At 43.9% G+C, this 24,562-nt stretch overlaps 1 protein-coding gene across 4 annotated transcripts in view; it reads left to right on the top strand.

Moving 5' to 3' along the window:
* Window positions 1–3,498: 3,498 nt before the first annotated feature.
* The window catches only part of TCEANC (transcription elongation factor A N-terminal and central domain containing), a 30,126-nt gene continuing 9,062 nt past the window's right edge, over window positions 3,499–24,562 (top strand). The window contains exons 1-4 of one of the 4 annotated variants that reach the window (XM_079910686.1): window positions 3,499–3,561; window positions 5,507–5,631; window positions 8,305–8,382; window positions 12,068–13,315. In XM_079910686.1, coding sequence (XP_079766812.1) covers window positions 12,185–13,243 — 1,059 coding nt within the window. In that variant the 5' untranslated portion in view covers window positions 3,499–3,561; window positions 5,507–5,631; window positions 8,305–8,382; window positions 12,068–12,184 and the 3' untranslated portion in view covers window positions 13,244–13,315. Of the gene's footprint in view, window positions 3,562–5,506; window positions 5,632–8,304; window positions 8,383–12,067; window positions 13,316–20,128; window positions 20,293–24,562 lie in introns of those variants that run through there. The other 3 variants (XM_079910687.1, XR_013825736.1, XM_079910688.1) reach the window with 3 other exon arrangements.

The following is a 24,562-nucleotide window of genomic DNA, read 5'->3' on the forward strand; positions in this document are numbered from 1 at the left end:
ATCCCCAGTAACAAACTAGTATAAATATTGTTTTACTGCCTCTGAATTTCCATCGTATGATATGTACCACCAACTGATGGAAGCCAGGCTTCCTTCATTCTCTACCAACGTGTTGCCATAAATCTAGGGTACAATAACTTACATTCTAGAGAAATGGCAAAATGGGCAAATGGTGTGGGAAAGGAGAACAAGAGGTATGGAAACGAGCTAAAGATTACTCTGAGGGGCTTCCCTGAGGGTGCAGTGGTTGAGAATCCGCCTGCCAATGCAGGGGACACGGGTTTGAGCCCCAGTCCGGGAAGATCCCACGTGCTGCGGAGCAACTAAGCTCGAGCACCACAACTACTGAGCCTGCGCTCTAGAGCCCGCGAGCCAAAACTACTGAAGCCCGTGTGCCACAACTACTGAAGCCCGCGTGCCTAGAGCCCGTGCTCTGCAACAAGCGAAGCCACCGCAATGAGAAGCCAGCGCACTGCAACTAAGAGTAGCCCCCGCTCGCGGCAACTAGAGAAAGCCTGCACGCAGCAATGAAGACCCAACGCAGCCAAAAATAAATAAATTTATAAAACAACAAAAAAGATTACTCTGGGTACAAGAGGATGTTAAATGGGACTTTTCCTGACTTGGAGTTTCACCCAAATCTGAGCCCAGTGTTAAGTGCCTGCTGGGTACTTTTATAGAGAGACATGCTAGACCATCTTCACACTGCTAAGTGGGGAGCCCAACACTATGTCAGGCACCCATGGCCTGTCACCCCTTTTCAGCTGATGTACAGGAGAAGGCAAAATTGGAAGATGGCCTTTAGAATTCTAGAAGCTTCCTCCCACCTTCCCAGCAAGTGGAGGGGAACTTGAGAGAACCGCTCAGAGAAATTGACAGGTGCTCCCGAATTGAACTGAAAGGGACAAGAAGTGGTGCATGACTCGCCCAAAAAACTCAACAGTTGAGCCAGCTGGGACTGCTGAAGTCTAGTATGACTGCAGAGGGCGCGGCCTCTGCCTCCAGGGCTTGGTTGGGGCAGAGCTGCTGGGACTTTGCCAAGGGCTAAGTGCACATGAAGCAAGTAGCTGGGTTGTTCTGGAAGGACCTCGCCCAAGAGGCCTGTCTGCAGGTGAGCTGACCCAACAGAAAAAGGCTGGGGGGACATGCCACCAAATGCAGGAGCTGATGGTCAACCACTGTATCATCTGAACCAGAAAATGGGTAAGAAGGGGCCTCCCAGCAAGGGGGGGGTCTCCAAAATATCCCCAAAGTGAGCGCACAAAAAGAACAAAAGAGGCAGCCTTTGGATATCAGCACACAGAGAACTCCAATACTAGGTAGCAACATCATTAACTGAATTCGTTTCCTGTGGCTGCCATAAAATACTGGGTGGCTTAAAACAACAGAAATGTATTCTCTCACAGCTCTGGAGCCACAGGTTCAACCTCAAAGTGTTGGCAGGACCATGCTCCTCCCAAAAGCTCTGGGGAGAATGCGTCCTTGCTTCTTCCAGCTTCTGGTGTCTCTAGGAGTCCCTTGGCTTGTGGCTGCATCACCCCGATGTCCACCTTAATCTTTACGTGGCTTCTCCTCTGTCTCTGTCTTCTCCTCTTCTGTCTCTTCTAAGGACACTTGTCATTGGGTTTAGGGCCCACCCAGGTAATCCGGGATGATCTTACTCAAGATCTTTAACTTAATTATACCTACAAAGACCCTTTTTTCGAATAAGGTCACATTCACAGGTTCCAGGGTTAGGAAGCGGACGTATCTATCTTGGGGGGTGGGGGGACCATTCAATTCACAATACTAATCAAATAAGACCTTTTTACCACTCCTTCCTCCTCCTGCCCTCACCCTGGGGAGACCAGAAAATAGCGCAGGAAGCAGAGACAGGGTACAGTGAGGAGAGTGAAGAAATTAATCCACGTGTCTTTCCCTTTGCTGGGTCACAGAGTTACAGATCACACCTGAGCTGAGCGAGGGTCAGCACTTTGAATTGGTTGAGTAATAGAAGTTCTGATATTAGATTAGAATGGATTTAACAACATAAAAATAAGATTGTTTCTTTATACCTGAAAGTGACTGGGAAAGCTGTGTGGAGGCAGGGGAAGGGGAACTGGATGAAGGTAGTCAAAAGATACAAACTTCCAGTTATAAGATAAATAAGGAATGTACAATATTATAAAGATAATTAACAACCGCTGTATGTTAAATATGAAAGTTGTTAAGAGTAAATCCTGAGAGTTCTCATCGCAAGGAAAACATTTTTATTCTTTTATTTTGTATTTATATGAGATGTTCACTAAACTTATTGTGGTAATCATTTCATGATGTAAGTCAAATCATTATGCTTTGCATCTTAAACTTATCCAGTGCTGTATGTCAATTATATCTCAGTAAAACTGGAAGGAAAAAGAAAAGAAAAGCTGTGGGATTTGCTCAAGCCTCAAGCTCCAGCCCTAGAGCAGCCGAGGGGCAGGAGAGAACCAACAGAGCTTGTTTCAAGGCAATGGTGAGAAAAAATTAAAAGTTTCTTCTTTCTTACACCCTACAGAGCCCAGCCTGTTCAATAAAGTAGATTAATAGGTGTCTCACTTTGGTCTTGTGATAGAAGCAATTTTGTAGCAATAGCCTTTTGAAACTAGTCTCTGAGGTTACATCCAGGATAAACTTGCAACGTTTCAACAGTTTTTAAAATGGAGTCGCTGCTGCTGCTTTACTAATTACCGCTTTAGTCTTGGTCCTGTCTTCCCTACTTCTAGGTAAGGTTTATTACATTGCTCAGTCATAGAATCACCCTGCTTCCTGACAGCATCCAATCCAGAGCAAAACCCTGCTTCCTTTAACCTTCCCCCAAGTTACCCTCCAGTATGGGGTCAGCAAAGAAGGCTGCCACTTTCTCTAGTTCTACCAACACTTTGTCTTTATTGGACCCTTGCGGGTAAAGAATGTGTACAAGTGGAAAGTGCAGGATGCACAAGGCTACTTAATGAATGTTTTCTACTTTCATATCAGCTGATGCATGCCAAAGGTGCAGTAGGTACTTGTTGAATTAATTACTGCGTTAAGTAAATAGATAATTCACAGTTTTGTCCAAAGTTTTGTCAACATTTAGTTGAGCGCTGTCTTGACTGGAAGCAGAAAGGGTAGGTGGCAGAGTAGTTCAACACACTTCGATGCTCAAAAGCAATAGTAGGGCAAGCTTCTTTCAATTCAGGGCCCGGTGCGGACCGTCGGCCCCAGACCACAGGACCCCAGACTGGGAGCTGCGGGGTTGGGGGTGTGTGGCGGGGATGGGGTGGTGGGGGGTGGTGGGATGGGGTGGGGGGGGTGGGGGGGGGGTTGGTGGGGGGGGTTGGGGGCTGGCCCCGGGCCCGGCCCCCGGCCCGGCCCCCGGCCCGGCCCACTGGGCCGCCGATCGCTCTGCGCAGGCGCCATTTCCCTAGCACGCATGCGCTGGGTCCCGGGCAGTGTTCTCCAGCTTGCGGGCTTGGATTGGTTGAGCTTTCGTGGTCCCGCCCTGAGACTGGAAGTTCTATCTGGACGCCGAGGCCTCCCGGGCTTCGCCTGTGCTTCTCGGTGAGCTATTCTCTGTGTTCGCCGGCGTGTCTGTCACTGCAGTCAGGCGAGTCCTTGTTCCCAGTGGAAGCCCACCCCTGCTTGGGGAGGTTCTCGGTGTGCCCAGGGCCGGTAGACCGGAACGTGCCCTCGCCCTCACCTCTCCTCCAGCCGAGATCTCCCGGGTGGGCCGCTCCTTCGGGGCCGCCGCTGCCTGTGTGCTGGGTGCCAGGCTGTCACCCTTGGACGGCTTGCAGCAGGCTTTGCTTGTCGCTCCACCCCACCCACTGGTATCCGAACCCGGGCCAGAGTGGGCCCTTGTGCAGGTCCCTTCCCCTCGCTGCACCTTTGCTAGGGGTCGCCGTAAGGCGAAAGGGCCCTAGAGCAGTACTGCGTGACTTCAGAAACTGCGACGCCCCTACCAACATTTGGCATCATTCCTCTCCACAGAGGAAGGGGCTCCCTGTGTAGCCGGAGAGATGTATGTGGGTTACGGCTAGAAATTAAAATTTTCTCTTTAGATCTTAGATCTAAAGATCTAAACAGATCTAGGTTATTGCTGATTTGTTACCAGCTTTTGGAAATTTCTCTTTGATCTTTCATCAGGTTTTAGGGCGGATGTGTGCACTTTGTCCATGTATCCGTTATGTCAGTTAATATTTACAAGGTTTTGTATGCATTCAGTCAACAGATATTCAGGGCCTACTGTTGTTGGCACTGTATAAACTGTTTTTAATATGTATCAGGAAGCTAGGGGTATAGGTGTGTATCTCAGCATTATCTGTACTAGCATATGCTCTAGAACTGTGTTGTCCAATATGGTAGCCGCTAGCTACATAAGGCTGTTGAGTACCTGAAACGTGCCTAGTCCGAATTGAGATGTGCCTTAAGTGTAAAACAGCGAATTTTGGAGAATTAGTATGAAGAAGACAATGTAAACTATCCCAGTTTTTTTATATCCATCAACGTGTTGAAACAGCAATATTTGGGATACACTGGGTTAAATAAAATGTATTATTAATTTCACCTGTTTATGTTTTTTACGTGGCCACTAGAAATTTTACATTATTCCTTTGGCTTGCATTATATTGCTATTGGACAGCACTGCCCTAGAAAGGGGTCAGCAGACTATGGCCTGCAGCCAAATCCAGCCTTCCTGTCTTTGCAAAAGAGATCTATGGGAGCGAAGCCATATCCATTCATTTCTGTATTGTCTGTGGCTGCTGTTCCTGCTACAAAAACAGCAGAGTTGAGTAGTCCATACAGAGGCTGCATGGCCTGCAAAGGCCAAAGTATTTACTATCTGGCCTTTTATAGAAAAAGTTTGCCGACACGCTGCTCTAGAACAATGCCCGGTATGGTCGATACAAGGAAACCTTTTCATTGTAGTCCTGTGTAATTGTCAGTTAGGCTTAGTGTGGGCCATAGTTCTAAGGACTTTATAAGGACTCTCTCGTTTAATTCTCATATTAATTCTGGGATGTTGGATTCCCCTCCCCCCCACATATACTTGACACCCCCTACTTCTGGCAACTGTACCTTCTAGACCCTCCTTATCCCCAAATGGCCTGACTCCTGGAGCCCACCTGATTAGCCCACAGGAGGCACCATGCTTCTGTTTTCTTTTTTTGAACTAGAATATTTTAAAATGATTTTCTGAACTAGAATTGAGATGAGGTTGGGCTCCCGTGGAAGAAGCTGAGGGGCACTGGGCTTAGTTAGACGCAAGTGGGTACAAGCAAGCTTGTCCGTGGTGAAAAGGATGATGCTCGCAAGCAGAGAGGAGAAAGTATTTGTTGAGTAATAGTAAGCCCTGACCAGGTGTTTGCCAGGTGTGTAGCGGTGAATGAAACAGACGTCGTTCTTCTGTGGTCTTGTAGGGAAGGCACACAATAAAAAAAACTTTTTCGTGTGATATGCACCATGAAAAAAAAACCAGTGTGCAAATATTTGATGTTCTTAATAGGTTTCATCATCGTAAGATGGAGCTAAGTGCTATACCTGTGTCGGGGGTTTTGTGAGGATGGAGATGACATGAGTGTATACGGCACACAGAGTTGCTCGATGTGCACTGTCTTCTGCTGTTAGAAGGTAAGTGCGGGAATGACTGTTCGGGACTCTGGGTGCATCGTGACACTTAAAACATTGCAGTCACCAGTTGTGGTTTGTAGAGAAGGTTCTCAGGTGAGTTGTGCACAGCAAGCGTTTTTAACATTTCCTAATTTAATGAGGCTCCTCTAGCAAAATGCAAAGTCAGAGAGGTTGTGCGCGTTCAGTGTGGGGGCAGGATGGGAGCTGCCTTCCGGCTGATGGCAGCAGAGCTGGGTTGGTCTTGCTGCGGGAGGGGGGTTGTGCCTGTGTGTACAGGGCAGTGGTGGCAGCTCTGGTTTAGATCACAGTCACCTGGAGAGCTGCAAAATACCCAGGCCTGCCCTCAGAGATTCTAATTCATTCTGTCTGGGGTGAGGCCCTGGCATTGCTTTTGCTTTTGCTGTTTAATTTCTCCAGATGATTCAGATTGGCAGTCAGGAGTGAGACCCACTCCTGGTGAGAGACAGGCAGGCAGGCCCAGGGAGCTAATGGGGCAAAGGCATCGAGCTGGGAGGTAGGCAGTGTCTGTCAGCGATGCAGCGCGATCACACTGGAAGCTGGAAGGGGGCTTTTCATCACCTGGCCAGGGACCGTGGGCTCCATCCTGAGAGCAGAGGGGAACCTCTGAAGGGCTTTAAGCAGGCTAATGGGGGAATCTCTTGCTGAGATCTGTACTGGAGGATGATCCCTCTAACAAAATGTCGTGAATCAGAGTGAAAGCAGAGAAGAAGTAATTGGAGCCGGCCAGATGATGGGAAGCCCAGGTTTGCTTTCTGTATTCCTCCTACATGTGTCCCTTAGCAGCGGTGTCTGTCCTTGTAATTGGCCAGCTTCTTGTCTGTGTTCCTTCCGCTGGGCTGTCAGCTCCTTCAAGGCAGAGAGTAGCTCATTAGGCTCAGCATTTATCGTGTATGAGATACATAATAGATATTTATTGAATGAACTGTGTAGAACTCTAAACTGGACACACAGCCTACTTTGTCTTTTTGTGGCAGTTCTCAAAATTTTATATCCCAGGTGCTTCCACACTATAGCCTCCTAGGGCAATAAATTGCTTTATATTTACGTGACTGTCCCACAGGGAGAATAGAAAGTTGGACAGCATTTAAATGCTGTTAAAAATATGGAGGAGAATGGGAAACAGTATGGTGGTTCCTCAAAAAATTAAAAATAGAATGACCATATTGATCCAGCAATCCCACTTTTGGGTATATACCCAAAAGAATTAAAAGTAGGGTCTCAAAGAGATATTTGTACATTCATGTTCATAGCAACATTATTCACAAAAGGTAGAAGCAGTCTAAGTGTCCATCAGTGGATGGATGGATAAACAAAATATGCTCTGTCCATACAATGGAATATTATTCAGCCTTGAAAAGGAAGGAAATTCTGACACATGCTCCGACATGGATGACCCTTCAGGACATTATGCTGTGTGAAATAAGCCCAACACAAGAAGGCAAATACTGTATGATTCCACTTATATAAGGCATCTAAAGTAGTCAGATTCATAGAGACAGACAGTAGAATGGTGGTTGCCGGGGGCTGCAGGGGAGAAAGAAATGGAGAGTTGTTGTTTAATGGGTGCAAAGTTTGTTTTGCAAGACAACTAGCGTTCTGAAAGTTGGTTGCACAACAGTGTGAATGTACTTAATGAACTGTCCTTGTGAAAATGGTTAAGATGGTAAATTATATGGTATGTGTATTTTACCACAATTCAAAACAAAAAAATATGGAGGAACAGTAAATAAAAGGACATATGAAGGGGCTTCCCTGGTGGTGCAGTGGTTAAGAATCCGCCTGCCAATGCAAGGGACATGGGTTTGAGCCCTGGTTCGGGAAGATCCCACAGGCTGCTGAGTAACTAAGCCCGTGCACCACAACTACTCAGCCTGTGCTCTAGAGCCCGCGAGCCACAACTACTGTAGCCCGTGTGCCTAGAGCATGTGCTCCACAACAAGAGAAGCCACCGCAATGAGAAGCCTGCACACCACAACGAAGTGTAGCCCCCGCTCGCCGCAACTAGAGAAAGCCCGCGCGCAGCAACGAAGACCCAACACGGTCAAAAATAAATAAGTAAATTTATTTTTTAAAAAAAAAGGACATATGAAATGCAGAGCAGAGTGCTAATATATGAATCCATTAACTTCTGTAGATTTCCATGAGTAAAGAAAAAGTTTTACTATTAAGACAAACAGTGCTCCCATCGCCCTGAAGCCCTGAAGCCACAATTAAATTCCCCTTCAGAGTCTCCTTGAAGCTCTGACCCTTCATTGAGAAATTCGACCTGAGTTAAATATTGCCTAACCTCGTTGTGGGCACTCTAGACTGGTCTCTTATTAACCACCTTGCTGACATCCAGCCAACTTCAATCTTGCTTTCTTTCTTTGGTAGTGATGCATATAGAATGAGTATAGACGCGGGTACGTTGAATACTTGTTAGGAAACTTTCCCACAGCTGGGGGGAGGGCTCAAGTTTATTGAGCTGCTTGAGACCTTATCATTGTGACGCCCCTGCTTGACTTCCTCCAGATCCCAAAATCTCAGGCAGACAATGCTGAGAGCAGTATTCAGCAATCGAGGATGTGTGTTTTTAATTTTTCTGTGCTGTCTTGCCTGTTCTTTGTTTACTGAGTCTTTGATTCTTAGAAAGACCTCTTTTACTGTTTTCAGTCTTTAAAAGTGGAATTCAATGGAATAATGCCATTTGCAGCACCATGGATGGACCTAGAGATTATCATACTAAGTGAAGTAAGTCAGACAAAGACAAACACCATATGATGTCACTTATATGTGGGATCTAAAATATGACACAAATGAACATATCTACAAAACAGAAACAGACTCACATAGAGAACAGACTCATGGTTGCCAAGGGGGAGGGGCGATCGGGGAGGGATGAATTGGGAGTTTGGGGTTAGCAGATGCAAACTATCATATATAGAATGGATAAACAACAGGGTCCTACAGTAGAGCACAGGGAACGATATTCAGTATCCCATGATAAACCATAATGGAAAAGAATATGAAAAAGAATATATATGTATAGCTGAATCACTTTGCTGTACAGCAGAAATTAACACAACATTGTAAATCAACTATACTTCAATAAAATTTTTTTAAAAACTACGTAAGTAAACGGGCAGGGCTATAAAACTTTATTTATAAAAAAAATAAGTAAATCAATACATCTTCATTCTGATCATTCAAAAAAAGAAAGTGGAATTCAAAAAGGAAAAACAATGATCTTGAAGTACCAATTCTCGATAATTAGAAAATGCCACTTAAGATCCAGAATCAGTGGCCCATTGAGTTATTGCTAACTGACTTTAAAAAAGAAATAGAGAAAAAAAAGACTGCCCAGGCGGTAAAAATGCAAGACCCAGAATCTTGGTCATCTGAGCTGTGCAGTGGGGAAAACCAGTAGAAACCTCAGAGTTGTAGTCCTGGGCACTTAACTGTTCACATTTGGGGTAGAGCTTGAGGGAAGATGGAACTGGTTTCGATGCAGCAGTGGACTTGTGAGGAAATCGTGAGGGCTGACCTGAATGCAGAGCCACGGGTGGGGTGAGGCGGCTGCTTTGTGGTGCCCTGATCTCTGAGGGCGGTGAAGTGGAATGAGCCATTTACCATGCCGTTTTCCAGTGGCCACATATCTTAAATGTATAGGGTTTATCATGAAATTGAACTAGACTAATCACTTTTCTGAGTAGGAAAACAATACATACACATTAGAGGAAATTCAGGAAAGAGTAAAAGAACAAAGGAAAATCACGTAAAATCTTGCCATTCAGAAAATGCCTCTGTCTGAAATTTTTTGTATCTATTTTTGGCCTTTTCTCATCACATGTGATTTTTAAATAAAATTTGGATCAGACTCTAGATGTTGTGTTTCTTTTTATTTATTTTTAATTAAAAAAACTTTTTTTTTTTTTTTTTGGCTGCCTCACATGGCTTGTGGGATCTCAGTTCCCTGACCAGGGATTGAACCTGGGCCCTCAGCAGTGAGAACACGGAGTCCTAATCACTGGATCGCCAAGGAATTCCCTAGATGCTGTTTCTTAATTTTTATTATTAAAACTTTTTTTTTTTTTTTTACCGTGCAACATGTGGGATCCTAGTTCCCCGACCAGCAATGGAACCCGTGGTCCCTGCAGTGGAAGCGTGGAGTCCCAACTGATGGACCACCAGGGAAGTCCCTAGATGCTGTTTTTAAATAACAGCTTTGTTCAGATATAGTTTATGTACTGTACAGTTCACCTACTTAAAGTGTACGATTCAGTGGTTTTTAGCTTATTCACAACTGTGCACCCATCACCACAGTCAACTTGAGGGAAGATTGTGCACCTCCCCCAAGAAAAACTCTGCACCCATTAGTAGCCACTCACTTTTTTTTTAACATCTTTAGTAGATTATAATTGCTTTACAATGGTGTGCTAGTTTCTGCTTTATAACAAAGTGAATCAGTTATACATACACATATATTCCCATATCTCTTCCCTCTTGCGTCTCCCTCCCTCCCACCCTCCCTATCCCACCCCTCTAGGTGGTCACAAAGCACCGAGCTGATCTCCCTGTGCTATGTGGCTGCTTCCCACTAGCTATCTATTTTACGTTTGGTAGTGTATGTATGTCCATGCCACTCTCTCACTTTGTCACAGCTTACCCTTCCCCCTCCCCATATCCTCAAGTCCATTCTCTAGTAGGTCTGCGTCTTTATTCCCGTCTTACCCCTAGGTTCTTCATGACTTTTTTTTTTTGCCACTCACTCTTCATTCCACCCCACTGGTTCCCTCCCCCTTCCTTCCATCCCAGCCCTGGTCTACCACTAATTTACTTTCTGTCTCTACAGATTTGCCTATTCCAGACATTTCATGTAAATGAAATCGTACAATAGTGGTCTTCTGTGTCTTTGATTTAACATAGAGCTTTGAAGGCTCATCCATGTGTAGTCTGTATCAGAGTTTCCTTTTATTGACAAGTAACATCCCATTGTATGGATATACTATGTTTTGTTTATCCATTCCTCAGTTGATAGACATTTGGGTTGTTTCCACTTTTTGTCTGTTACAAAGAATGCTGCCGTGAACATTCATGTGCAAGTCTAACCATTTGGGACCTCATAGTTTCTTCTAAGTTTGCAGGAAATTCTTACAAAAACAGCTTCCACATCTCTTATTTCCTTAAAGTAAATTTATAAAAGTAGAATTGCTGACTGCAAGGACCTTACGTTTTACAGCCCTTGTCAGATGGTGTCTAGGAAGACTGCATTAACTCTCCCTGTAATCGCTTCAGCGTTGTTAGCCTGCGTGTGATCGGTGATAGTTTATTTAATATCACGTGCTATAAAATGAGAGTCCGTGGAGTGTTGAAAAGACAGTATCCCTGCCATCAAGATGCTTATGTTCACGTTTAGACCAAATGGGCAGATACAGATCCAAGGGTATTTGGTAGGCAAGGTTATGTGCATTATGTGGATGGAAGAAGAGACTGGTTAGATAAAGTGAACATTCGCCTCCCCAGGATGAGATTCACACAGACATAACCATTAAGCAACTTTTTACACCTAAAAGTTAAAAAGAAGAGAAAAGTTAATGGGCCCAAACTCTGGCCTAGGGACCTGTTAGTCCAAAGTCATAAATCCCCCCGTTGTTCAGAAGAGTCAGATGTCAGCACAGTGTGGCCTGTTGACTTTGGGGCCCATCTGACCTGGATCCAGCTGCCTCCCAACCTGTGCCGCTTCATCATTTCTTTAGATTCCTTGGGACTTCTAAACAGCATCCACTTTTGGCCCTGTTTCTCATGCTTTTATATTCAGAAAAGTACTACTTCAAGACTGTAAAATCAGCAAGGACTTCGGTGAAATAGCTGAACACGAGGGAAAATAGTCCGGCCTCCTGAGCCTTCCCCCATTGACGCTGACACTGGCATGTTTTCATCCCCAGCATAACCACCAAATTCCACAAAAAGGAGTTGACTAATCTTGATTTGGAAAGATCATTCATTTGTAAAATTAGGGATGGGGGGCTTCCCTGGCGGTGCAGTGGTTGAGAGTCCGCCTGCCGATGCAGGGGACACGGGTTCATGCCCCGGTCCGGGAAGATCCCACATGCCGCGGAGTGGCTGGGCCCGTGAGCCATGGCCGCTGAGCCTGCGCATCCGGAGCCTGTGCTCCGCAACGGGAGAGACCAAGGCAGTAAGCGGGCCGAGTACCCAAAAAAAAAAAAAAAAAAAAAAAAATTAGGGATGGGAAAGTTACAGCAGATCTTTCAGCATGCTTCTATCAAGCAATTGTTAACGCAAAAGCTGTTTACAGGGATATATATATATATATATTTTTTTTTTTTTTTAACTACTGAGAATCAAACTTTTGAGGCTAAACCATACTACATTGCAGATTGCATTTTCTAATACATTGCACCCATTTTTATTACAGACTCTTTCTCTGCATAGGTAACTGGCAGAGAGCGCTGTGCTCCTATCAGGAAGCTGCGCCTGGCAAACGCAAGCTTGAGAAAACGGAAACCTCTTTTTTCTTTGCAGCCGTAACAAGATGTCTGACAAGAAGCAGATAGCTGCCAGAGCTTCCCTTATTGAGCAACTGATGTCTAAAAGGAATTTTGAGGATCTCGGCAACCACCTTACTGAGCTAGAAACTCTGCGTGTGACTCCGGAGCATCTCCAGGAGACGGATGTGGTCAGGGCTGTGTACAGAGTCCTCAAAAACTGCCCCACGGCGGCTTTGAAAAAGAAAGCCAAGCGTTTGCTGTCAGAATGGAAAGCTCTGTATAAGGATACTCACTGCAAGCCACGGGGCAGCCCTAAACCATTTCCTCCAGGTGGAAATAAAGAAGAAAATCAAGGCCTTTCTCCTGACCCAAATCAGGATGAGATACCGGGCAGCTCCCGCTGTCATTCTCTGCACTCATCCCAAGATGTTGCAGGAGCTGTTGAAAGGATCGTGCCAGAAAATAGCCCTGGTGGAGCGGAGCCTAAGGCAGCGCATCTCAGGGCCGGTGACCCTCAATCCCCCGACGAGAGAGCGAGTGGGCAGCCGGATCCTGCAGCGCCCGTGAGAGCCAAATGCACAGAGCTGCTGTATGAAGCTCTAGCTGGTCCTTGCACAGAGCAGCCCAGAGCCGATCTGTGGCACAAGTTTGCACGAGAAATCGAAGAGCACATTTTTACCCTTCACTCCAAGAACCTCAAAAAATATAAAACTTGCATCCGAAGCAAAGTCGCCAATCTGAAAACCCCCCACACGTCTCACTTACAGCAAAACTTGCTCTCTGGGACCATGTCTCCAAGGGAATTTGCCGAAATGACCGCCTTGGAAATGGCTAGCCACGAACTGAAGCAGTTGAGAGCCTCCTACACGGAATCTGGCATACGGGAACATTACCTGCCCCAAGTGGTGGAGGGCACGCCGACCCAGAAAATAAAGTGCCAACGCTGCGAGAAATTCAATTGCCAGGTCACCGTCATCGCCAGAGGGGCACTCTTCCTTCCAAGTTGGGTGCAGAATTCCAACCCAGATGAAGAAATGATGACCTACGTAATCTGCAATGAATGTGGGGAGCAGTGGTACCATAGCAAGTGGGAGTGCTTGTAATTGTAATAAATGTTCTCTTAACAGATAACTGGAGTGATCCCTTTTATTCATACCACCCTTTTATGCTTGTTTTTAAAATCTTGTACACGCTATCCTTTTTTTTAAATTGAGATATAGTTAATTTGTATATATATATAAAATAACCTATAATGGAAACATATGTATATTCTTTTTCAGATTCTTTTCCATTATAGGTTTTTACAAGATAGTATAGTTTCCAGTGCTATACAGAAGGTCCTTGTTGTTTATCTATTTTATATATAGTAGTGAGTTATACATACTATTTGCAAAACTATCCTACGAAGAAGGAAGGAAGGTTGTTTGCTGAAGCTCACACCACTGTCACTAAAAGTTGATAGTTTGGGGAGAGAGAGTGGACGCCTGTTTGCATCATGCTTAGTGGCTACTTAGTACTTTGCTGTACTCAGACATAACCTAGGTGCCCGTGAGAAATGCAGACTCTCCGGTCCCATGCTTCTGAATCTGCATCTGCATTTTGGCAGCATCCCCAGGTGATCCTGTCCGAGGTCATTGGAGAAGTGCTGCTTCTGCAATAGGCCTGTAGTTCCCAGCACTGGCTGCATATTAGCAGGATCTGGGGAGCTTTGAAAACCCACAGTGCTGAGGACACACCCTGGGACAATTACATCTGGATCTATGGGATGCAGCCCAGGCATCAACATTTTGGTTTTAATTCCTCAAGTTATTTTAAGATGCAGTCAGAGTTGAGAACTACTCATCCATAGGCTCTCACTTGATCCTTTTGTCACCTTTAAGAAAAGAAAGTTATTCTATACACTTCACAGTTGAGGAAACATCCGCAGAGGCGCCATGACTCGCCCCAGTGACACACCATAAATAGTCAAACTTGAACTGCTGCCGGATTTTCTTCCTTCCAATTCCCTGTCCGAGACTGCTTCAGTATTGACTTCTGAGAAATACAGTCCTGGAGATGTGGAACTAAATGAATAGTGTCTTCAAGCTCTAACATTGGGGAACAAGAGCTTTGTTATTTTCCCCTCTCTTTTCTCTTCTCACTTTACAGGTGTCCCGTGAACCCTGAAAATTACCCTGCGACTAATCCCACAGTTAGAATTTTATTTCCAGTCTTCTTGCTCAGTCGAAGGAGTCATGTATTTTTTTCCATCACACAAGTTCTCCAGGGTTTATAAACTATGACATTAGGTTCCTGACGTTAGGGAGTCTTCATGTTATCAGGGGTTAGGTCTGTAGGGGAGGGGAAAAAATCCTGTAGCTGGGACCACGAAAACTAGACTGACAAAAGACAGATCAACAAGAGAAAAGTAGTTTATATGTGCAGCACGCATACCCGCAGGAGAAATTTGGTAATGCGTAACTCAAAGGGATGGTTACAACTTGGGCTTATATAGCATTTTAAGAAAAAATAGTATGTTTGTAGAGAAGTAACAAGACAAAGGAAAAGGGCTTTAGGCTTTTAGTGGCAGCAAACTCTGGGAAGGTAAATTAGCGTGTGTGTGTGTGTGTGTGTGTGTGTGTGTGTGTGTGTGTGGCGGGGTGGGGGGAACTAATGGAAGATAATGGTCATTTAGTAAGGTTTGTTTGTGTAGACTCTTTCCGGTGCCATCTTGCCTCCAGTGAAGACGTTGTTACCTCCTTCCTGGTAGGGAATTCACAAGGGGAATTTGTGTTCTGTTTTCAGGCAGGTAGCGGGAGGGCAGAGAGCTCACCCTGTGTTTGATTTTTCTCATTTGCTTTCAGCTCCGAATGATCCTTATGCCATTATATTTTGGGGGTGGCACGCTCTGAACCCCTTTAGGTCTGAATTTCCAATTCTGCTTTTGTAAAAACTGACATTAACCTCTCAGAGGAAGTCCATTGCCTCAGCCTTTGAATCTACCAACGTTTCTCTGATAAACGAAGAGGAAATTACTTCTTCGAGGCCTTTGTAAACAGTGTTTAAACATACGTTTGTGTTTTCAAATGGTTTTGAAGAAATGGGCTTGAGGCCATTAATTATCAATTCTATTTTGATACCTTTGTATCTGTGGCTTCCCAGGGCTGCCTATTATGATGTAACGGTCTTTTAAAGAAAAACTTGCAAAGTCACCTAAAACTTCAAGTTTCACAAAGTGTGGTTTCATGTGACTTGGAATGATCTTAGAAACTATTCAGTGGTTATAAAAGAGCACAGCACATGAATACCATGTGTGATTGGTTCATGTCAGTTGTTTTTTGCTTTAGGGTCTTTGGGTGTGTTTTGTGGGGTGGGGTTTTTTGGTAGTTTTTATTTGTACTGGACTTTTGCGAACTAAATTTGCACACAAATAAAAGCACTTGAAATGGAAATTCCTTTACTCTCCAAGCTATAAAAATCTGGGTAGTCTTCCTCATTTCGTATCAACTTTGTCAGTGACTTCTGCAACTATAGATAGGAAAACAGTAATCTGATTTGCTTTTTTTTTACTTTTAGTCAATGAGAGAGCACTACATTTTCTAAGTATAGATAATAATTCTTTTATATCCTATGCTTATCTCCTAAAAAGAAAGCGTTTTTGTTGTTGTTGTTGTTTTTTAAGTGCTCATGAGGTAAAGGATCTTTCATTTCATTTAAAATCATTTTTACAAGAACAGCAAGTACATAGACCCCAGGATGGGAGGGTGCCTGACACAGAGGCAGCACAGCAAGAGTCCACCAGAGCTGAAGCACAGTGGCAAGGGGAAGAAGGATGAGAGGTGAAGTCCAAGAGCCATCGGGTTCGTGAGGGCCCTTGTAGGTCATGATAAGGACTTTGGGATTTTTCCAAGCCTGATAGGAAGCCATGGAAGCCAAGGGGTTGGTAGTGATAAGACTTGAATGACCTTTAAGAAGCATCCTTCTGGCTGTTGTGTTAAGTTAGATGAGGAGGGAAGCAAGGACAGATGCAGGGACACCAGTTAGGTGGCTGTAGCAATGGTCCAAATGTCATTTAACTGGTTTCAAACAAGAGTACACAAAGACTGGTCTCCCTGCATCCGTATAGTTGAGAAAGTCCTTGGTGATGGGGTTGAGGACACACTACCCCCAAATCTGGCACTTTGGCATAGTGAATATTTTAAGCTGAAGGAATTTGAGAAACTATAGGTGCAGGAAGTCCTCTCTGACCTTCCCCTGAGGGAGGTCATAAGACCCTCAAATGAGAGGTGCCCTCTCCATACCGAGGAAAGGAGCATCCTTATCTCTGCAGACGGAGGGATGCTGGAGGGAATCGCAGTGAACGGGTCTTTCTGGGTTTCCCCCAGTTGACCACCCTTAGCTCATACTCTTTGTCCCTTCACATTTTCCCACAACTTTCCACTCTTCATCAAACCGAGTATAGAAACACCCAGGTGTAGCTGTTTCTTTGGGGGTTCATTTCCTTATAAAGGCTCCCAGGTCAGATAAAATTTACATTACATAAATGTGTGCTTTCTTCTTTTTTAAAAAAATTTTTATTGGAGTATATTTGATTTACAGTGTTGTGTTAGTTTCAGGTGTACAGCAAAGTGAATCAGTTATACATATACATATATCTACTCTTTTTTAGATTCTTTTCCCACATAGGCCATTACAGAGTATTGAGTAGAGTTTCTGTGCTATACAGTAGGTCCTTACCAGTTATCTATTTTATATATAGTAGTGTGTATGTGTCAATCCCAATTTATCCCTCCCCCTGCCAACCCCCTGGTAACTGGAAGTTTGTTTTCTACATCTGTAACTCTATTTCTGTTTTGTAGATAAGTTCATTTGTACCTTTTTTATTTTTATTTTTATTTTTTTTGCGGTACGTGGGCCTCTCACTGTTGTGGCCTCTCCCGCTGCGGAGCATAGGCTCCGGACACACAGGCTCAGCGGCCATGGCCCACAGGCCCAGCCGCTCCACGGCATGTGGGATCTTCCCGGACCGGGGCACGAACCCACGTCCCCCACATCGGCAGGCGGACCCTCAACCACTGCACCACCAGGGAAGCCCTGTACCTTTTTTAAAAAAATTAATTAATTTAATTAATTAAATAAATATATTTGGCTGCACTGGGACTTAGGTGCGGCACGTGGGATCTTCGTTGCTGCGTGCAGGATCTTCGTCGTGGCATGTGGATCTTTAGTTGCAGCATGCAGGCTCTTAGTTGCGGCATGCAGGATCTAGTTCCCTGACCAGGGATCGAATCCAGGCGCCCTGCATTGGGAGCGTGGAGTCTTAACTGCTGGACCACCAGGGAAGTCCCTATACCCGTTTTTTTAGTTTCCACCTATAAGCGATATCATATGATATTTATCTTTCTCTGTCTGACTTACTTCACTCAGGATGACAATCTCTAGGTCCATCCATGTTGCTGCAAATGACATTATTTCGTTCTTTTTTATGGCTGAGTGATATTCCACTGTATATATGTACCATATCTTCTTCATCCATTCCTCTGTTGATGGACATTTAGGTTGCTTCCGTGTCCTGGCTATTGTAAATAGTGCTGCAATGGACATTGGGGTGCGTGTATCTTTTTGAATTATGGTTTTCTCTGGATATGTACCTAGGAGTGGGATTGCAGGATCATAGGGCAACTCTATTTTTAGTTTTTTAAGGAAGCTTCATACTGTTGTCCATAGTGGCTGCACCAATTTACATTCCCACCAACAGTGCAAGAGGGTTCCCTTTGCTCTACACCCTCTCCAGCATTTATTGTTTGTAGATTTTTTGATGATGGCCATTCTGACCAGTGTGAGGTGATACCTCATAGTAGTTTTGATTTGCATTTCTCTGATAATTAGTGATGTTGAGCATCTTTTCGTGTGCGTTTTGGCCATCTGTATGTCTTCTTTGGAGAAATGTCTATTTAGATCTTCCACCCATTTTTTGATTTTTTTTTTTTTTGATATTGAGCTGCATGAGCTGTTTGTATATCTTGGAGATCAATCCCTTGTCGGTTGCTTCATTTGCAAATATTTTCTCCCATTCTAAGGGTTGTCTTTTCATTTTGTTTATGGTTTCCTTTGCTGTACAAAAGCTTTTAAGTTTCATTAGGTCCCATTTGCTTATTTTTGTTTTTATTTTCATTACTCTAGGAGGTGGATTGAGAAAGATCTTGCTGTGGTTTATGTCGAAGAGTGTCCAGCGTTACATTTAGGTCCTTAGTCCATTTTGAGTTTATTTTTGTGTACGGTGTTAGGGAATGTTCTAATTTCATTCATTTGCATGTAGCTGTCCAGTTTTCCCAGCCAAGTGTGCTTTCTTCTTGTTAATCTGTCTTTTGTTACAGAGCCCCAACCAAGAACCTAGACGGTTCGGAGAAAAAAAGATTTTTTTCCTTCCCTACATTGGCAGTTTTGCAAATGGTTGTTTCATAAAACACAACCAACCCTGAATTCCCAACCCATGACCTATAATAAAAAACAAACAGCACAGAAATTCAGCACAGTATAGCCTGGATCCTGGTTGCCATGGTTATGGGTGATACCTGCACAGGGCATAAGCATCAATTGTTATACCTGAATGTAGAAGGGCTCTCTTCATGGGATTTCACACATCACTCTCCTTTTGTCCATGTTACTTTTTTTTAGACTACAAATTGGATACAGTTGCAGCTCTGTCTCTTCTCTGAGCACTTCCTGTGATGAGAGGTTCCTTTCATTCCCTATTACCATTTCTAAACACCAGTCAGGAAGCCTGCAGCTGGCAGGGCTCCATTGCCTTTGCAAGGGTTGGGCCTTCATCTTTTAGGTCAGATTTGCTTTATTATTTATAGCTTCCGAGTAAATGCAAAGTATTTTACTAAAATATTCTTACATCCCTCAGAGGTATTTACTGTAAATACCTAGATTATAAAAGGTGCCTTCTTGAGGCTTGCCTGGTGGCGTAGTGGTTAAGAATCCGCCTGCCAGTGCAGGGGACACGGGTTCGAGCCCTGGTTTGGGAAGATCCCACATGCTGCGGAGCAACTAAGCCCGTGCACCACAACTACTGAACCTGCGCTCTAGAGCCCGTGAGCCACAACTACTGAGCCTGCGTGCCACAACTACTGAAGCCCGTGCGCCTAGAGCCCGTGCTCCGCAAGAAGAGAAGCCACCGCAATGAGAAGCCGATGCACTGCAACGAAGAGTAGCCCCCACTGGCCGCAACTAGAGAAAGCCCGCGTGCAGCAGCGAAGACCCAACACAGCCAAAAATAAATATAAATTAAATAAGTAAATTTAAATAAATAAATAAAAGGTGCCTTCTTGCTTTCAGAAGAGCCTACAGTCTGAAGGGAGAACTGATGACAACTTCATATAATCCCATTTATATTATTTTTTAAAATTAGGTTTCCATAGACGTTACTAAGCATTACCAGAAATGCTATGCCATAATGATTGCACGTTGCTTTACACTCTGCCAAGTGCTGGGGGCCAAGAGATGAGCTAGATGCCATCCCAGGCCTCAGGCCCCCAAAATGCAGGTGACATAGCCACAATCACTTTACAGTTCAAGAACTATAAGAGAGACAGACTGTAGAGGCAGAGGTGCAGGGGACCCAGGAGGATCAGGGAAGGCTTTACAAAGGCTGTGACCCTAAGGGTAAATCTTGAGATGAGGTAAGCCAGGCAGAGAAAGCCGAGACGACAATGTTCCATCACTGGACTTGCTAGATTCCTGGCACTTTATATACAGCATCTCAGTTAAGCTTCACAACTACCCAGCCAGCACTTTAGAGATGAGAAAACTGAGGCTGAGAGACATTAAGTTACTTGCCCAAGGGTACATGGAGAGAAAGCCAGGACTATTCATGATGAACAGGTGGGGTTTTTTAATTTTATTTTTGCATATCAGTTTGCTTCCAGAAACATGCAGGCTTCCTGTTAATTCCATGCAAGGTACAACTGTTTTTCAATTGTGGTTTGTTTTTCCAATGACAGGAGTGTGTGGTTTGCAGACTACACTCAGCGCAGTGCTATGCACGCTTCCCTCTGTGGAGAGATCAGCCAGGAATGCTTGGCAGTGGTTGCCAGCTCTCCTGGCACAGGGGAACCTTCCCGAAACTTCTAGTGGCACCCATGTGATTTATCTGATGTTCTGAAAAGTAAGTGATTTTTAAAATACTTAAACATATGAAAACATGTAGTTTTAAAGTGACATGCATATATTTTTTTGAATTTGAAGACTGTAAGTATATAAATGCAGTTTCAAATGCCATTCCCTATAAAATATAGTGGCCTTTACATTTTCACTGTCTTTATTTATGACCTAGGGAAACTATATGATACAGATAATCAATTTTGACAAAAGAGGCAGGCTGTTTTGCATCCTTTGTTAAATTATCACAGACATCCATGCTGGACAGTGAAAAAAATAGAATTAAAATAAATTTTTTGGATATATTCTTGCTTTCTTTTAAAAATATAAACAAGGTACAAATAGGAGTAGGTTCTAAGTGTCGTTAGTCTTTTTCATGTGATGACATACATTTAAAAAAATCTAAAACAGCCATGGAAAAGTTACAGATCTGATTAATAAGCAAATGAAAACCTGGCCCATTCAAAAACTTCTTATTTTTGGAATATATTCAGTTTCAAAATGTATATAAACAGAGAGAGCTCCCAGCGGTTGCTTTTAAATAATCAAAATGGGATCATAATAGGCAAATTTCACCTTTGTGGGTGGAAACAAAAAATTCAGACATTTCCAAGGGTGCCCGGGAAGGCCTGAGTCAACTGAAGTAGACCTTCACCCATGTCCGAGGGGAAAGAACTCCCAGGTTTCAGTGGACTGTATGTTGGCGTCTCTGTGTCTACTAGGCCATCTGGTCTGGTCTTTAGTGTCTCCTCAGACTGAGGACTTCCATCTCTGCAGAGTTTTTTCATGCAACAGATGGACTTTTACCCCCCAGCTTTGTGAAATCTCAACAATGGCTGAGCAGAAAGTTTCCAAACATCTTAGTGGATTTTGATATCATTTTTACATGAGATGGTGGCTCAAGGGCTTGGGGATTTCTTTCGGGGGGGTGATGAAAATGTTCAAAAATTGAATGTGGTGATGGTTGCCCAACTCTGCCAATATGCTAAACACCGTTGAATTATACCCTATTTTAATTATATTTTAATTATACCCTATTTTAGTTCTGTGGTCTGTGAATTATATCTCAATAAAGCTATTACAAAAAAATCAAATGGACTGAGGGAGGGAATTGGAGACAGGATCTCTGCTGGATATTTATCTCAGTGAGTCTTTCTAAACCTATAGTATCCCAATTACGCATACATATTATCGAGAAATACTGGCAGGCTTCCTCAGAGAGGCCTTCTGGGAGGCGCCCTGCCAGTTCATACTGACAGCCATCCAGCAGGCAGTGGCCTCTATCCAGGCAGTGTGCTGGGCCCTGGCCTCTGCATTTCTGCGTAGAAGCCCCTCCCTCTTTCAGTCACACAACAAACAGGGCTAAAGCTTCCATCCACAATCATTGCCCCTTCTTTTTCTTCCCTGTTTCTCAAGCCACAGGTTCGAGCCTCACTATCAACGACATCAAGCCCCTGGAACATAGCAAATCATGTAGAATCAACCCAGAGCAGTTGCCATTTATGTCTCTGGTTAGATCTGCACTCAGAAAAGAAACAGCAGATAAAATCAGCCCTAGACCCTTGCTACTCATAGTGTGGCCCTGGCATCAGCAGCGTCAGCATCACCTGGGAGCAAATACAGAAACGGGGGCCCCATCCCGGACCTATTGAATCCAAGTCTATCTCTTCACAAAGCTCTCAGTGATTCTAGTGCATATTACTGCTGGTGAAATGCTGACTCATCCTCAGGAACTGGGCCTATGAACTCTGTCTTCCTGCTTATATCTTTGGATGAAATGCCCGAGTTCCTAGCCAGCACTGGACTTTCCACTTGTCTCGGTTACCAGCCACCTCCACTCTCCACGTTGCTAAATCCAAGCGACAGTTCTCAGCCCTGAAACCTATCAGCAGCAGTTGACACACTGGGTTCCTTCTTGAGAACACCTTTTTCCATGTGGCTTGCAGTAGGTTGTGCTTTCTCTGGTTTTCCCTCTAACTGGCCACTCCATCTCAATATTATTTGCTGCTTCCTTGTTATTTTCCTGACCTCTTAATTTTGGAGTGTCCAGAATTTAGTCTTTGGACACCTTAGATATCTATACCCATTCCTTTGTTGACTTATCTAGTTCCATGGCTTTCTGTAGCATTTATGCTGATGACTTCCCTTCCTTATCTTCAGGCTAGCATCTCTCCTCTGAATTCCAGGCCCATAAGTCTAACAGCCTACTTGAAAAGTCTACTTGGATGTCTAATAAGCATCTCACCCTTAACATGTTTAAAATCAACCTTCTGATCTTCTCTCCAATACTGCTTGTCTACTTAATGGCAACTCCATACTTACATAACTTGAGCTAAAAACCTTGGAGGCATGCATGCTTGATACCTTTCTTTTTCTCACATCGAACTTCCAAGCAATCAACAAATCCTATTGGCTGTATTCCAAATACATATACAGAAGCCCAACTTAAAAATGGGCAAAAGATTTGAATAGACACTTCACCAAAGAAGATGAAATAAGATACAGGAATGGCCAATAAGCACAGGAAAAGATGCCCAACATCATTAGTCATCAGGGAAATGCAAATCAAAACCAGCACGAGATACCACTTCATACCCACTAGGATGGCTATAATAAAAAAAAGTCAGAAAATAACAAGTGTTGGTGAGGATGTGGAGAAATTGGAACCCTTGTACAGTGCTGGTGGGAATGTAAAATGGTGCAGCCACTTTGGAAAATAGCTCGGCAGTTTCTTAAGAAGTTACACAAAAATTTACTACACAACCCAGCAATTCCACACCTTGGTATATATCCAAGAGAAATGAAAACATACATCCACACAAAGACTTGTATGTAAATGTTCACAGCAGTATAGTTCGTAATAGTCAAAAAAGTGGAAACAACCCAAATGTCCATCAACTGGTGAATGGATAAACAAAATACGGTCTACCCATTCAAAGAAATACTGTTCAGTAATACAAAGGAATGAAGTACTGATACATGCTGTAGCAAGCATGCACTTTCAAAACATTTCCTAAGTGAAAGAAGCTAGTCACGAAAGACCACACTTTCTCTGAGTCCATTTATATGAAATGTCCAGAATAGGCAAATCCATAGAGATAGAAAATAGATGAGTAGTGGCTGGGGGCTGGGAGTGGGACTGGGAATTGACTGCCAGTGGGCACAAGGGATCCAACCGGGGCGATGAAAATGTTCTGCAATTGGATTGTGGTGATGGCTGCACAAACTCTCTAACAATCATTGAACTATGCACTTAAAATGAGTGAATTTTATTGTATGTAAGTTATACTTCATTAAAGCTGTTAAAAATATCCAGAATCTGACCACATTATGTTCTCTGCTACCATCCCGCATCTCAGCCAGCATCATCCCCCACTTGGATGACCACAGTACCTTGCTAAGTGGTTGCCTGACTTCCACTCTTGTCCCCTAGGTGTATTTCCAATACAACAGCCAGAGTGATCCTGGGAAATATGCACATCAAATCATGTCACCCTTCCACTCAAAATTCTCTGTTGATTCCTGTCTCCAAGAGAAAGGCAAAGTCTTTAGAGCCTTACCTATCTGGCCCCTCTGCTACCTTTCCTCGACTTTTTCCTAACTTTGCCAACTCAACTACCACTTCCCTCCTTGCTACATCCTGCACTCAGTCACACTGGCCTCCTTGCTAGTCCTTGACTGTGCCAGGCACATGCCTGCCACAGGACCTTTGCGTGAGCTGTTGCTTCTGCGTGGAATGCTCTTACCCCAAATTCCCAACAACTTAACCAACCTTTCTCAAGCCCTAGGTCAAATATCATCTTGGGCAGTGAAGTTTCCCTGGCTGTTTATTACGTTTCCTAGCACCCTTTCTGATTTTTTTTTCCATAGAGGTTATTCACCATTTAAATACAATGCCTTGCTTATTTATATTGTTTATTGTCTGCTTCCCCCCTCCCCCCCAACTAAACTGTACACTCCATTGGGGTCAGGGATTTTTGCCTTTTTGGTTCACAGCTTATCCCCAGCCCCTATGACAGTTTCTGGCACATAGAAAGCCCCCAACAAATATTTGTTGAAGTTATGTGCTTAAGAAAACCAGAAGAGCCAGGAATATAACCTATCAATACATACGTACATTTAAACAAAGGATTAAAAACAAGTTTGCAGGGTGTGATTGTAGTTTACAGTAGGCAAAACAGTTTCAGAGTGGAGTGAATGGAGAATTGGAAAAGACAACATTTTTCTTCCCGGAATATTTTTGAGCTTTTCTTTCCCATGTAGTGTCTTTGAGTGGG

This window comes from Stenella coeruleoalba (assembly GCF_951394435.1).
Source record: "Stenella coeruleoalba genome assembly, chromosome: X".
NCBI lineage: Eukaryota > Metazoa > Chordata > Mammalia > Artiodactyla > Delphinidae > Stenella > Stenella coeruleoalba.